The sequence below is a fragment of the Aulonocara stuartgranti genome (assembly GCF_965226115.1).
Source record: "Aulonocara stuartgranti genome assembly, chromosome: 14".
Classification (NCBI taxonomy): Eukaryota; Metazoa; Chordata; class Actinopteri; order Cichliformes; family Cichlidae; genus Aulonocara; species Aulonocara stuartgranti.
The window spans coordinates 19,519,002-19,533,356 of record NC_138950.1 but is presented as its reverse complement, the minus strand read 5'-3'; the positions used below and the strand labels follow the sequence as shown (position 1 = coordinate 19,533,356).

Below are 14,355 nucleotides of genomic sequence, written 5' to 3'. Positions count from 1 at the left end.
AAAACAAGGTGATAATAAAGATCAACGTTTCATTGCCACTTGTGTTCTTGTCTGTGCTAATTGAGGCTCGACTAAGCAAAACACACTTAAATGTGCTAGTAGTTTTGCAAAGGCATCATAGTTTATAATGCGTCGCGTTGGAAGTTGAGAAACAAAAAAGCCGTGTGTGAATCTCACAGGAAACTGGGGGTCAAACTGTTGCAGGCTTTTTTCCGAGAAGTAAAGCAGTGAGATGACTCTCCCCTGGTAAAGACCATAGCTGGACACGTAAAATGCGTACTTTTCTTGTTCTCTAAACAATTTGTTACAATTTTCAAGGGTTGACAGACAGCTGACTATAGATTTTTCATAAACGAGCTACAGGAGACACCGTTGCAGTGCTGGGAGCCCTTGTATTTCAATTTCCTGTCACAAAGTCGTTAGATTCAGCTCTTATGTGACATATTTAAAGAATACTAACCTCCCTGTTAGAGCTAAAGATTGTGATATACCTTAAAATATTTAGCCGTGGTCAAACAATGTAACGCTATGCACCGCGGTTTCACAACTAAAGAGTAGTTACCCGAAAGTGTTAACAACCCTGCCAAGTAATAAACTAAGCCTTCCTATGCCAGTTAATATTAAGCTGCTACGAAAGTGGCGTGCCACATGACGAACAAAACAAGAGTTCAGGTTATCTGTGAGCTAAAGTTAGCTAACCATATCCTGTACCAGCCTGTTAGCTAACTTAGCAACAACAGACCTTCAGCAGGCGAAGATTAGCTAGCTTATCGCAAGTTAGCTACGGTTAGCTAGCAGTCGCTCTAGCCATCCGACGCGTAAGCAAACGCTAACGGCTTAACGTTGACAAACCTTGTCCATTAGTTTCCAGCATTTCTCCACCGTCTTTTTGTCCACGGCCCCGGGCTGGTGATGGGAGTGGAGGTGGTGATGGTGTGGCTGGAAGGCATCCTTCATCATTCCGATGATCCCCCCGCCTTTCTTCAGGTTCCCAGCCATGTTCGGGCTCGGCTAGGGTCGGCCACAGCGGCAGACAGGCGAGGTGAGGCAGGGCAGGGGGTCAGGGGGACCGAACCGCCGCCTGGAGTTGGTTGGACCGGGCGATGGTGATCCCGTACCCCCTGTGAGGACAGTGCCCGAGCGGCGAATCCGAGCCAGGGTCCGACGGGGGTAAAATGAGGGAGGAAGAGATGACTATTGGATAAAGGCTCCCATCAGTAAATATAACATGATTATTTGGTAGATAAATGTCCAGATTGTGGATAAAACAAGCCCAACGGTCACTCACACCCTGCACAAGTCCCCCTCTGTGCCGCAGCTAGCAGGCTGCGTTGCTCAGCGTCTCCCTCTCTCTCTGCAGGGACCCACGCAGGCTAATTAACGGAGCACCAGACCTGGCTCCTCTCGCCCTCAGCTGGAGGACAATGGCAACGGTTTCTTCGCAGGACTCGAGCGTGTCCTCGCCTCCGTCCAAGCCGCGATGTCGTTCCTCTCTTTTGTCAGCAGCAGCTCTTTTCGGCTGTGCCGTGTCTTCAGGGGAAGTTCAGAGGCTGTGTGACACTGTCAGCACTCGTTTGCGGGCTGCGAGCCTGACGACACAAAGCGCTCAGCGACGACCGAGGAGAGGAAGTTGAACTTAAAGCTGCGAAAGCCTCACGGTCATAGACGGGAACTAGGGTGAATAAATAATTATGGGATTTAAACATTGCCCAGCATTTTCTGTTTCCCCCCTCTGACGTGTATGTGCGGCCCTTTCCTTTCCTGTACGTCCTCTTCCGTTAACCCCCACCCTCTCGTCTCTCTCCCCGCTGCCCAAACCCTAAACTCCCCGCCTTCTTTTTAAAGCGCGTTCTCGATAAATGAATGTAACCGAGCACGCGCGTCTGCCTGTAGAGCATTCATAAAATCTCAGTGAGATGCTGAGTGCATCTCTGAGTTCTCCCGGCTCGGGCCTCGGTAACCCCTAGCAACAAAAGACGCTTTCACATATACTGAAGGCAGCTGGCGCTGTGCGCGTTCCCCAGTCATGTGTGACTGGCTGTTGTAAAAGTCACTCAACTATCAATTAAACCGGACACTTTGTTTTATGGCTGCTCACTCAGCAACCAGTGCACAGCAACAGAGTCTCACCACCATACAGTAAGCGTAGGCCCTCTGTGAGCCTGTGCGTGTCCGTGGGTTGAACAGGCAGCCTTAAGCAAGCATGTCCCCGAAGAAGAAGACAAAGAAGACCGCAGAGAAAAGTCCAGAAAAATGTAATCGAGATTCTTTTTTTTCCTTTCGTGACTGCAGATCTTCTATTTCTTACACATATTTCTGTGTTGTTACAGGTCAAAATGACGTGGAAGAAAAGCATAGGCACAGTATTCTGGATATAGCCATTCTGCAGGATCACATAGGTGAGCCTTGAGGTTTTATTCCTTTATAAATAATAAAAACAGATTGTATGATTATTACATAAAGGGTCAAACTGAAAATGACTTAGCAGATCCATTCCTTGTCATGTCTGTTCCCTTTTAAATCGCTGATCTCCCATGTTATTGGGTTGTATATAGATTTTAAGTGAGTTATTAAGAGATCAGTCTTTTGGCCCATAAAAGGATAGAAAATACTAAAAAAAAAAAAAACATGTTTTAAAACGTCTAAAAGCAATACAAGTGGAAATGAAAGCCCACATGTTAAAACTTGACTGCATATTTGGGCATGTTTAATGGATAATTTAGTTTGCATCAATACAAGTTTTGATAAGAAAGTAATTTCCACTTTTGCTTATGAAAACAAAAAACAAAGAAAGCTCCCTCTGGTTTGTACGTTCAATGCCTGCATGTGTTTGTGTGACTTCCTGCAGCCTTACAGTGTGAGGCTTTAAGAAGGGTCCAGTCAGACAGAGCTGACCTGAGGAGACGTGTAAGAGACATGGAACAGAAGCTGCAGCGCGAGAGACAAGACCACAGGGACATCTACTGGGGTGGGTACAGATGGGGCACGAATCCAAAATTAGTCTGTCTTTTAATAACCTGATCAAAGTGCGGATCCCTTTGGGAGTGAGGACAAGGGGTGTGTTTGCCGAGGTTAGGGTAATTTTTGAGGAACAAAAAATCTAATTAGCCGGGCGCTTAAGCTGATTGCTGTATTAGCTTTTCAAAGTGAATCAGCAATGAAGTCTGAAATAGCTGACGCAAATGTCATTCTAGACCTCAGTCGCCAGTACAAAACCATGCAGACCGAACTGACCAACAAGGTGAAGAAACTGGAACAGGAAGTCAGCCAACTGAAGGAAGACCTTGGTATGGTCTATCTATATTTAAAGTATAATCAAACAAATGGATCCACATAAGAGTTTACTCTCTGTATTTGTATAGCCCTATCCCAGGAGGAACTGAGTAAAGAGAAAAGTGAGCGTAAGCAAGTGGAGCAGGAGAAGGATGCCATCATAGCAGACCTTCGACAAAAGCTGGACAACATGGAGTCAGACTATGAGAAGATCCTTCATGTGAGTTTCAACACAAGGCAGTTCAAGCACACACTGTGGCAACAATACGCATTTGAAAGCCTACACGTATACGAAAATACCCATTTGAGGTAACCTTTTGCACAATGTGGGGCAGCTTTGTCTTGTATGTGCAGTTAGGCCAACCCTCAGAGAACTTGATCTCAGAGTTAGTTCCGCCAAAGTCATGGGAAGGTACTAGCACTTCTTCTTGTTGGTCAGACCTGCAGCTTATGTGTGACTCTTGAAAGAGCAGTGTGATGACACCAGTTTCTTGAAAGTCAAGCTCCTGAATGTATGATTGCTTTGAGCTGATAATTCAGTCTAAAATGACAAACTAAGCAAACGCTAATAGAGCTGTCATGGATGTTTTATATGAGTTAAGTGACTTAAAAATGATTCATATGATATTATGATGATGCTGATGAAAACTGTTGCAGTTTATGTCTAATAATCGTAGGTCAGAAATACTAAAAAACTAGATGGAGTGTACAGTATAGATGTGGTTTAATTCTTCCCCCATAAAATGACATTTGCCGACTTCCCCTGTATCCTCAAGTTTTGACACCTTAGTACGTATCAATAAAGATGTCCTTTTATGACCATTAGAGTAGTTTTTTTTTTTCCAAGTGTAGCTGCACAGGCAGAGAATGTCCTCACTAACTTCTGATGCAAAGTGAGTAATTTTCTTCTATAAGCAGGCCTGAAATATGGTGCTTAGTTCAGAAAACTTACCACGCCATTACAAACTTTGCAGCTTTATGGAACTATCAATGCACATAACACCAGAAATTATGCAATCAACATGACCGAGAAACTGCTGTAAAAAAGAAGCCACAAATAGTACTGTAGAAAAGTATTCGCCCTCTTCCTGATTTCTTATTTTTTTGCATATTTGTGACATTTACATGCCATTTGAGACACTCTTCTTCGCAGAATTATTTTCATTCATCTATATTGGAGGGTTTATAAGTATGAGTAGTATGCGGTCCTGAAGCTGCAAAGCTGCCCAAAACCATCACACCACAAAACCAAGTTTGATTGTTGATATGATGTTCGTTTTATGAAATGCTGTGTTAGTTTTATGCCAGATGTAATAGGGAACCTCCAAAAAGTTCAGCTTTTGTCTCGTCAATCCACAGAAAATGTTCAAAAAGCCCTTGGGGTTCATCAAGTTGTTGCTTGGCAAATGTGATATGAGCGCCTCCTTTTTCAGCAGTGGTTTTTCTTCTTGAACTCACCCATGGATGCCATTTTTGCCCAATCTGTTTTTATTGTTGAATCACGAATTCTGACCATAACTGAGGCAAGTGAGGCCTGCGGTTTTTTCGATGTTGTTCTGGGTTCTTCTGTGACCTCCTGGATGAGTCATCAAAGTGCTTTTTTTGGTAGGCCTGCCACTCCTGGGAAGGTACAACCCTGTTCCAAGTTTTCTCGATAAAGTTTGTAACCCTTTCTAGACTGATAGATGTCAATCACTTTGTTTCTCAGTTGTTTTCTGTCAATCGTGGCATGATGTGTTGCCTTTTAGCCTGCTACATTTTGTCAGACAGGTTCTTGTTACTTGATTCAACAGCTATGTCAGCAATTTAAACTGGGTGTGGTAGGTGAAACTGAACTCAGCTTTTTGTTTGGGTTATCTCCATCTAATATTAGAGTTTGTTTTATGACCCAAAACATTTAAGTGAGACAAATATGAAGAAAAAAAAACTCCACTTCCTGGGAGTTTTTTCCATTAAGATGTAATGGATGAGGGATGGGGTCATTGTTGACCTTTTCGCTAGCGCCCGAGTCCGACTGGCTGGCTACAGACAGTGCATGCAAATTTTCAGCGCTCAGATCTTCAAAGGTAAGTGGTCAAGCTTAGAGCCCTGTTCGAGGGCTCAGCCTCTGATCGCAGAGATAGGATTTTAATATGTAATTAACATTATTCCTCTCTTCCCAAGTATGACACAGAATCTAATTAAACCTCCTTCAGTGCACCCTTACAACTCATCAGTGATAAAGGTGGTTAAGAAGGGAGGGAAATCAGGTTGGACAAGTCGGTGACTTGAAGGGAAAATCTTAGCTTGCATTTTAATGCTGCCCATGTTTTCTGCAGGAGACTCTCGACAGCCTGAGTTCCCAGCTGTCTGCGACTCGACAGGGTTGGGAAGACGAAAGCGCAACTCTTCATCAAAAGTACAAGGAGCTGCTCTCTGAATTTGGCCTAAATGCCCTGGATCTTTAAAATACAGGAGTCTGACATATACAGTAAGAACAGCAGTGAGATGTGTTTGTTTAATGCTGTAGCTACAGCACTGACTCTGTTTGATCTGCTAGAGTGCTGTGTATGGCTCACCTGTAACTGTATGGATGTTAATGTATATTTTAGAATAGGAAATAGATCACCATGTAGTGGCATGTAGCGCCCACTAGATGTAGCAAATGACTGCTTGTGGTCAGAAAGATGGTGGCCACTGACACTCAGTTGCTATTAGAGCATTACAGTGTGTATACTGTATTTTATATGAATATTAGTAGTACAGTAAGTATTTTGTTGTTTATATAGAAGAGCGCAAAATCCAAAAAAGCTGCATAAAACATTTGGGGGTTACAATAAAGTGGTGAAAATGAATAAAGCTGTTGGTGAAAAAACTGTAACTATTGTGATTTCACAACAAGTATGCATGCTAGCAGAGATGGCAGTGTAGATAGAGTTCTCTGTGGCAGCCTTTGAGAGGCCAAATATGGTAAAAGACAACGAGGGAGACGTGAAACAAATGCACGATGTAAAGAAAACCACAACTAATGCTCAGTATCAAGCAGATTAATACTAAGCAATAACAAGAGAAAGGCACGGGGGGAAAAAAATTAATCATGCAGGAAATATGATTCAGCTGCCCCGCATCAATAAAACCCGACTTTCCCTGCAGGGAGCGAGATAAACACATTTTATTTTCAAGGCTGTCACTTGTGCATCTTTTTTCGTGGCCCAGTGCATTTTTTTAGTCTCTCATCTGTGGGGTAATGAATCATTTACTCAGGGATTAAGATAATTCTGTGCTCTGACGGCCAATTAACGCAGGAACTCAAGAGGCCTTTATCAGAAAACCAATATTTCCTCCTCAAACCACCAGGAGCTGTTGCCCGTTTCAGTTTGTTTAGGGCTTAATGGGGTCGACTGCAGTAGTTAAAATGAGAACGGCATAGTGCACCTGTTAGTGGAGGTGCAGAAAAATAACGATTGGCACATTGTGCCTTATCTTCCCATAGTGGAAATGTTATGAGCCCTGCAGCAGTCAGTGATGGAAGATGTATTAGCAAGCACGGATAAGTCAAATACAGTTTAAGCATCAAAAAGAAAAAAATATTTGTATTACATAGAATACTGTGCAAAAGTCTTGAGCTACCCCCATATTTTTGGCATTTTCCTTCCTAGGAGTCAGATTTTTATTAAAAGTGGTCTTGAGCAATATTTCTCCAGGCTTTCTGAAGGTCCTTAGAGTTTTTCTTTGGACTTTAGCTGCTTTTTCACTAATTTTTAATCCAGTCCATTTTCAGCAGACTGTTGTTTTGTTTGTAAAGCCACTTAAGACTGAGCCATGAATCATTTAATCACAAAATTTGTTCCCATTTCTTCAAATTGCTGAAAAGATGCTAAAGATACTAAAGTTTGACAGGGATAAAATAGTATTTTATTAGCCAATAAGTTGATCCCTAAAGAGCTATTAGCTGAAAACACTGCATATGTCTGCATGTGTAGTGTGTCCTTAAAAACTGGAGAAATGGTGGCCCTTCAGTAGATCCATCTGTTGTTTGCTAAAGCCTCATCAGAAACGGTCTCAGTGGAAGGGTGGCTGTCAAGTAGTCATTTTTAAAGAAGGGAAAGAGGGAGATGAGTCTGAGGTATGGAATGAAAATCAGAGGCAACAGGTCTTTATAGAGAGATGAGTCCAAATTTGAAACTGTTGGTAGAACAGTGAATGTCTACAGCCATCTGTGAAACACGCAGGAGTCATGGATTGGGGCTGAATTTCAGCCAGTGGTGTTGGGAATCTTGTCATGTATGAAGGGAGAGAAGTACTTTCACATTTTGACCATCTGGAAAGCATCTGATTAGAAGTAGCTTCACTTTTCGGCATGAGAATGATCCTAAACGCACTGCCAATGCAGTAAAAGCATACCTGGACAGAAACACACAAAATGGAACACTATCAGTGATGGATTGGCCTCCCCAGAAGCAGTGTGGGATCATACTGACAGAGGAACAAAAGGCAGCCAACATCCAATTTAGAGCTTTGTATGGCCAATACATGGCCAATATTTAGACCAATGTACTTCATCCATCTATCCATCTATCTGTCTGTCTGTCTCATTAGCCCATTAATAGGTGTATCTTTTCCCTGTGGGTTTACCTTTCTCTACACATTCTCTAGCAGGCAGAACAAACGTACCATTTTTGTCCTCCGTGAACACGATTAATGAACAAATTCTAATTTGAACTCTGGCATCGGAGCATTCGCCCAAAGACAAACGATGCTGTGCAAATGATGGAGCCATTACAGAAATGGACTGATATTTATCTTTGTCATTGAAACCTTCATCCAGGGTCAGCAAAGACCAGCGATCTGGCCAAAACAAATGACTTTTGTAACTCGCTATTAGAAAAAATCTAAATCCAGCCTGGTTTTTGTTATTAAGTACCCACGTGACGGATTTCTGTAAGAACAGGATTCTACTTTCATTTTTCTGGTGGGTATGTGACAAAGAGCGCTGTCGGCTACGCTTCCACTGGAATTTGACTTGGCTGTGTACCACCTTTGTCAAGTATGCGGGTAACAATACAGCAAAATGTCAAGGCTGTGATTTCCTGTGTTGCCAAGAGCATGAGAGAAATCACATAGGACAACAAAAAAAAAAAAACCCACAAAACGCACGCTCTCTCTAACCCACCCACCCACTCGCACACAAATAGGTGATCAGTGCCTCCTTCTGTGAGGCATCGATCAAGGCAGGAGTGAAAAGTGAGGGAACAAACACAAAGGAAATGAAGCTCCATTTTATTTCTCTGAAAGACAAACAATGTCAAGATGTTTTGGTCAATATGTTCAACAACTGTCAGCGAACAAAAGGCTGTATAACAGCCCTGACAGCGTCTCACCTTATAGAGAATTTCTGCACTCTGAATACCTTTTCTTTGAGCATACAACAACAAGAAGCCTTCTGCAAATAATTGCAATCACTTAATTGCAAATAATAAAATCAGCAGGAAAGCGCTTACTAAAAAAATGTGTAGCAGTGCCTTGTCTTGAATACTGTTATGAATACTGCCACCCCTGGAAAATCTGGTGTCTGTTAGGAAAAAGCAATTGTTTGACAGAGGGATGCAATATTAGCAGGAATAAAATGAATAGATTCAATAATTACCATTTTAAAAAGGCAGTAAAGTCATACTAAATGCAACAGTATAGACAATATATATATATTTTAAATAATCTCAATATCCCTAAATGTTATAGACAGGTTCCCCCCCCAAAAAGAAGCAAAAAACAAACATGGAACAAGCTATTCTTCCAAGTGTATGTGGATGTTAGCTGTTAGGGTGACTACACGGTACACTGTAATTCCTTAATCCTTGCACGACAGCAATCAACTACAAGGAAACTGGTATTGCTATGTGCTACAGCTGGGTGAGCTCGAGGAGTGAAGTAGATTGTTCACCCACCTCTGCAGGCACTCAATGCTCATCATGTGCTCCATAAATCCAACAGCAGCTAGGCAGAGGGTGGGTAGAGATGCGCTTAATTCATGAACCTGGAGCACCAGGGGTAAAAAGGAAAAGCACGAGCACGATAAAATAAAGTTGACACAGCTGTGACATACAGGTGGCGGTGAGTGTTTAGTGTGTCACGCTTTTAATGCATGTGTGCGCGTGCTGTGGGTGGTGACAAACTGAAAAGAAAACTTGTCATCTCTAACGCTGCAATGGGAAGATTGTGAGGCAGGCACTCGAGGAGGAGAGGAGAGGGAGATGCAGTCTGAATTCAAGTATAAATCAGACCAAGGGTGTTGTGTGGCGTTCAATCACTGTCCCGAGGAGACGGAAATATCCACTGAAAAATCACAGTGATAGATGGGCTACGAGTGAGTGGACGCTTATACAGCACATGAGCGAGCTGTTAAACTCATTAGCCTCTGTTAGACTGCCTACCCACACAAATTCTCAGCTGTTCAAAGGATTCACAAGTGAGCAGACGTTAATTCAGTTATGGGGGAGAAACGAGATGTGGGTGCATCAGATCCTTCTGGTTCACTCGATAGTTGTTCTGTGTACTCATCCAGAAACCCATACGTCCCTGATGCTTCTCTGCATGCGTATATGTCACAACAAAGCAGCTGCGTGCTCTGCATATTTCTCCCGGTTGTATAATGCCCCCCTCCTCACCTAAAACAAACCCCCAAAAAACAAAACAAAAAAAAAGAAAGCGCACTCAGAAGCTATTTAGCATGACATATCTAAACAGCCCAGAAGGTCAAATACATCACAGCAGAAAAAAAACAAAGGAGACAAAGCCAGCAATCCCAGAGAATTGAGGTTGTTTTAAGAAATGTATTTATAATGGAATAAAAATGTCAACATAAGAAAAATAAAGCATATAAAACATAGCAGCCAAACCGAGCCGTCTCTCAGTGGTCTCCCAGAGAAGGTCGCCCAGTGTTTCTGTGGGATTTGTTTTAATTCTTACTCTACTGCTCTTCGTGCCTTCAAGGTAATTGGCAATCTCATTCCAACTACGCTTGATTTAGCACCCCCTGTAAATGTTTTGAGTGTTTAAGAAGTTAGCACTGAGAGCAGCGAGAGCCTTCAAACTCTCATGAGTTTCTTAGGGACATTCAGCAAATGGATAGAAATACCTTTCATTAAAAAAAACCAATGAATTGTGGCTCTTCTTTCTTTGCCATCTGCTTGGCAATTTGATTTAAACCTGTTATTATATATGGAGCTACAGAAAGTGTACATTAACTGTTTGTGAGGATCCTGGGAATGACTCTGCATGGTGTGTGTCTGTGTGCGTTTAAATGTTTCCATTAAATCACTGCACACACCTAAGTGCGCATCTCTCTGTCCTATGAACATAATGAACACCAAATGAGTTTACTGCTGCAATAATAAAACACACATTACCGGGCACCTCCATGATTATATCGATGATTATACTGTAAATACACACAATTCTGTGGGTCGATAACACAGCAGCTCCTTACTGGAGGATTAGATGTACTGTATTTGAAGATGTGCAGAGTTTGTTGCCATGAATATGAAATGTTCATTTAAACGACAGAGTGATCAAAATATGTTGTGTTCTACTACAGGATGATAAATGATAATATGCATGAATTTCCAAGCATGAAAACCTGCAGATGAAAAAGGATGGAGGCAGAAAGCTTTCGTGGCTAATAAAAGAACAAGAGACGCTGCAGCGGTACCTTCAAGCTGTGTCGTGTTGGCAGCCTGGTTTTGAGGGATGGTGATTGACAGAATCTGATGGGCAGATTTAAAATGATGGGCACATCAAAGATAAGCAAGAAGCGGAGCAGACAGCTGGATGACCGTTGATTCTCGCTGTGAAACGGTCGGGCTATCGTACAGAAACACCTTCAAACCAGCCGGTACAGCAGGAAAATAAGCCATATGTCTCTGTAATGCGAGCAGAAAGTGAGGCGATTTTAAGACTCGTGCTGCTGGTGGTGGATTCTCACTTCTTCAAGTTATGGCTGACGCAAAGCAAATCAAGGTAACTGACTTTAATCATTTCAAATACTTTGGTAGTGGGGAAAGGAAAAATAAGTGTGTTTCAGCTCCTCCTGCATCACTTTGCATTAAATATCCGCCACGTTTTAGCCTGGTTAATGTATTCTAAGTTTGGTTTGGGGTTTTTTGCAAAAAATTATAGTATCAAAATGTCAGAGTGCACCCAGGCTGTCTCCTACGAGCAGTGTGTAAAATATCACTTTCAATAAAAGTTTAACTGCGCTGACATTTAAAACAAGCCAAGCCAACTGCTGATATAAAAATCCCTTCACTCTACCGAGGACTTTGTTTTTGGTTGGTTCTAATATATGCTGGGTTTGATACACATACTGAATATGTAAGCTGGAAAAAAAAAGAAAAAAAATGATGTCTTATAACTTACGATGGATATATTTGTAAGCAAGAGAGCATAAAGGGGACTGGTGCAAGGACAATAAATGGGTCAGACACAGAGGACAGATGGAGGAGAAAGTAATGTCAGTGCACAGAAGAGGGATGATATAAGAGGATGTCTCTGTGCATGTACATTTGTGTGCGTAGACATCATGTTTTTAAGCAGGTATTCAAAAGAGAAAATCCTTCTTTAAGTTGACTTGACTACCCTAGAACCACTTCAGGATGACTCATTCAGTGAGCACTGGCCAACACCTCTGGACATGCATCACTGTCTTTCAGAGATCCCAACAATTAAAACATTTTTTAATAGAATATCACTACTATAAAAGGAGTCTTTGTGTCCGCATGTCTGTCCTTTTGTTTTCTATGTTCACATGAGTTTGCCGTCTTCTCAAGGCTGTGGTGCTTTCTTCAGCCACAACTTGATGCTTGTGGTTTTTGGCACTTTCAAAACAAAAGAACGTGAAGGTTGACCTTGCCTTAATCTGTCCATCTCTGCAGCTCTTCAGAGGCAATATACGTTCGTAGAGTAAATTGTCAGATAAAAAAAGGACCTTGTTTAAAGTTTTTTTTTTTTAACAATAGAATAACAATATTCAGTACTGATAATCCAACAGAGGACAGAAATAATTTAAAAAGGAAAGAAAAGAAACAGCACAATGATAAATGACTGGAAATACTGCATAGTACAAATGCCCCGTAGCTGTTTTTGTCTGTCCTGTTTTACACGGTACAGAGGGCCACCAGGGACAGAACACAACGAGACAGACTCATCAGTTTTTCCTATGACCAAGGAAAAAGTTCGCCCAAGGAGAGATTCCAAAAACTCACTGCTGGCGGTCGCCTCAGGGGTAAAAGAAAGTCCACAGCATTGTCCTGTCCTTTAAGGATAAACTCTGGATGGCAGAATTAAAATGCCACATGATCTTTGATCCCTGGAAAGAAGAGAGGTGGCTGCTGGGAAAGGCAGTCCTGCTGGAATTGTGGGGCGTTATTCAGGTTCACTGCTATTTGTGGTCTTGTCCCATTCTATGCTCTCCTCACTGTGAGTGGGAGATGGGAGGGCCCCTGGGCCCCCTGTGGGGCGCATCCTCAGTCCTTGGAAGCGTCTGCACTCGGGACAAATGCGGATGTGGCTGCACCCCCTCGCGACCAGGGCAGCCTCCTGCGCCAGTCTGTGGGAAAGGGGTTCAGGCAGTCCCGTGCCCCCGCACAGTTTTCCGTTGCTGAGGCTGACAGCGGCAGCTCGCGCCCGACGTTCCTCCAGAGGTAAGGGCCGTGGCCGCAGCATCGACGCCGCCCGGCGGCGCCTCGCCTGCAGGCTGTCGCGACACAGAACGATCCCCTGGAGCTCCCGCAGCATCTCCTCGCACACTGACTGCTGCAAGCACACACACGGGAAGAAAACAAAGATAGGGCAGAGGGGAATAAGAGAGGGAGAGAAAGAGAGAGAGGCCAGACAACTCACTGACTATGGGCTCGATCAGGACAGACGGAGTGACATCAAAGACACACAACAGATACATTTCAGGGTTATGTTCATAATAGGGAAATTGCATGGGCGACAGAGAATAGGGTGATGTAGACTGAGCGGCCAGCAGTGAAATCAGCGACACATATAATACACACGGGCTTGTTAAATTTACTTTTCACATCCACAAGTGTAGCACACGCATTTCATCGCCGGCACTGGTGATCAAGTGATCCGCTGGGTGTAACACAAGGATATAAACTCAAATAATCGCAATCACAGACGTGACACCGCAGCTCAAGCACAAGACGGAAAAGAAACTCATCACCAATCCACATAAGCTGCACACGAACACTGTACAGATGCACACAGGCGTAAATCCAGATGCACAAATATGAACGATACATATATAGACCCGCACACACAAACACACACAGGGTTCACAATTTAGAGTGAGACATCAATCTGTACTGCTCCAAAAGAAGAAATCACATGAGTGGGTTTTTGACTTTCTGAATGTTTATTGAGTTAAAATCACAGCGCCAAATAGTATTCAAGTATCTGTTAAAGAAATCACATCGGAGGTAATGATATCACTGCATGCACATTTTTCTCTGATTCTTCAAGTCATCTTTTGTGGTTGACAGCAGTCCTCCCTCATGAATATCACAGGAGAGCCCCTTCCACTAGCACTAAACTCATCTGTCTATTGTGAATAAAAAATAAATAAATAAAATCCTCCAAACAGCAGAACATCTGGATGCTGAGGACACTCAGGTTGCTTGCTAGTTCTCTCTCCAGATGAAGCTACATTGAAATCATAGTTTCATACTGGATTACAATACCACACACTTTCAGCATAATTTTCAAAAGCACTTTCAACTTTCGCCAGTAAAAAAATGCATCTAAATTCCTTCCTTCCTAAAAATAATTAGAAAAAAATATTTTTAAAGTTGCTGTTTAAGAGGTTGTAATAATGCAGGTCTGTCTTCAGCCTCAGAGGACAGCTAATGTGCTGATGCAGTTTGAAATATTTGCATTATTGGCTGGTGATTTTGCTTCTGTATCAGCAACTTTCAAATCATAGCGTGGCACTTTTAAGTGTTTCAGGTGTCATTTATCATTGTTTTGTCCCCTGTTACTTTGAATAACCAACATTGTGTGACCGAGCTGTAGCGACTCTTGGTCCTGACATTTCCAAAA

General features: G+C 42.6%; 3 protein-coding genes across 7 annotated transcripts in view; 1 reads left to right on the top strand and 2 right to left on the bottom strand.

Annotated features, from left to right (window-relative positions):
- cbl (Cbl proto-oncogene, E3 ubiquitin protein ligase) overlaps positions 1–1,819 on the bottom strand; it is a 35,129-nt gene extending 33,310 nt beyond the window's left edge. Inside the window, exons 1-2 of one of the 3 annotated variants that reach the window (XM_082503026.1) lie at positions 1,289–1,803; positions 853–1,194 (exon numbers count right to left, since the gene is read on the bottom strand). In XM_082503026.1, coding sequence (XP_082359152.1) covers positions 853–999 — 147 coding nt within the window. In that variant the 5' untranslated portion in view covers positions 1,000–1,194; positions 1,289–1,803. Of the gene's footprint in view, positions 1–852 lie in introns of all 3 variants that reach the window. The other 2 variants (XM_082503027.1, XM_082503028.1) reach the window with 2 other exon arrangements.
- Positions 1,820–1,973: 154 nt separating this feature from the next.
- Positions 1,974–6,109, top strand: drc12 (dynein regulatory complex subunit 12 homolog). 2 transcript variants are annotated; one of them, XM_082503029.1, is made up of 6 exons: positions 1,974–2,255; positions 2,331–2,399; positions 2,849–2,968; positions 3,195–3,287; positions 3,363–3,493; positions 5,592–6,109. In XM_082503029.1, exons 1-6 carry the CDS (start codon positions 2,204–2,206, stop codon positions 5,718–5,720), a joined length of 594 nt encoding a protein of 197 aa, XP_082359155.1. In that variant the 5' UTR covers positions 1,974–2,203; the 3' UTR covers positions 5,721–6,109. The 2 variants fall into 2 exon arrangements, with proteins under 2 accessions (XP_082359155.1, XP_082359156.1); XM_082503030.1 differs by lacking the exon at positions 2,849–2,968.
- A 2,409-nt stretch (positions 6,110–8,518) lies between these two features.
- The window catches only part of grik4 (glutamate receptor, ionotropic, kainate 4), a 384,934-nt gene continuing 379,097 nt past the window's right edge, over positions 8,519–14,355 (bottom strand). For both annotated transcript variants that reach the window (XM_082502815.1, XM_082502816.1), the window contains one exon: positions 8,519–13,062. In XM_082502815.1, coding sequence (XP_082358941.1) covers positions 12,673–13,062 — 390 coding nt within the window. In that variant the 3' untranslated portion in view covers positions 8,519–12,672. The remainder of the gene's footprint in view (positions 13,063–14,355) is intronic.

Coding starts and splice junctions, on each gene's coding strand:
- drc12 (XM_082503029.1), top strand. CDS start 2,204: ATGTCCCCGAAGAAGAAGACAAAGAAGACCGCAGAGAAAAGTCCAGAA. Junction 3,288..3,362: donor CCAACTGAAGGAAGACCTTG/GTATGGTCTATC, acceptor GTATTTGTATAG/CCCTATCCCAGGAGGAACTG. Junction 3,494..5,591: donor ACTATGAGAAGATCCTTCAT/GTGAGTTTCAAC, acceptor TGTTTTCTGCAG/GAGACTCTCGACAGCCTGAG.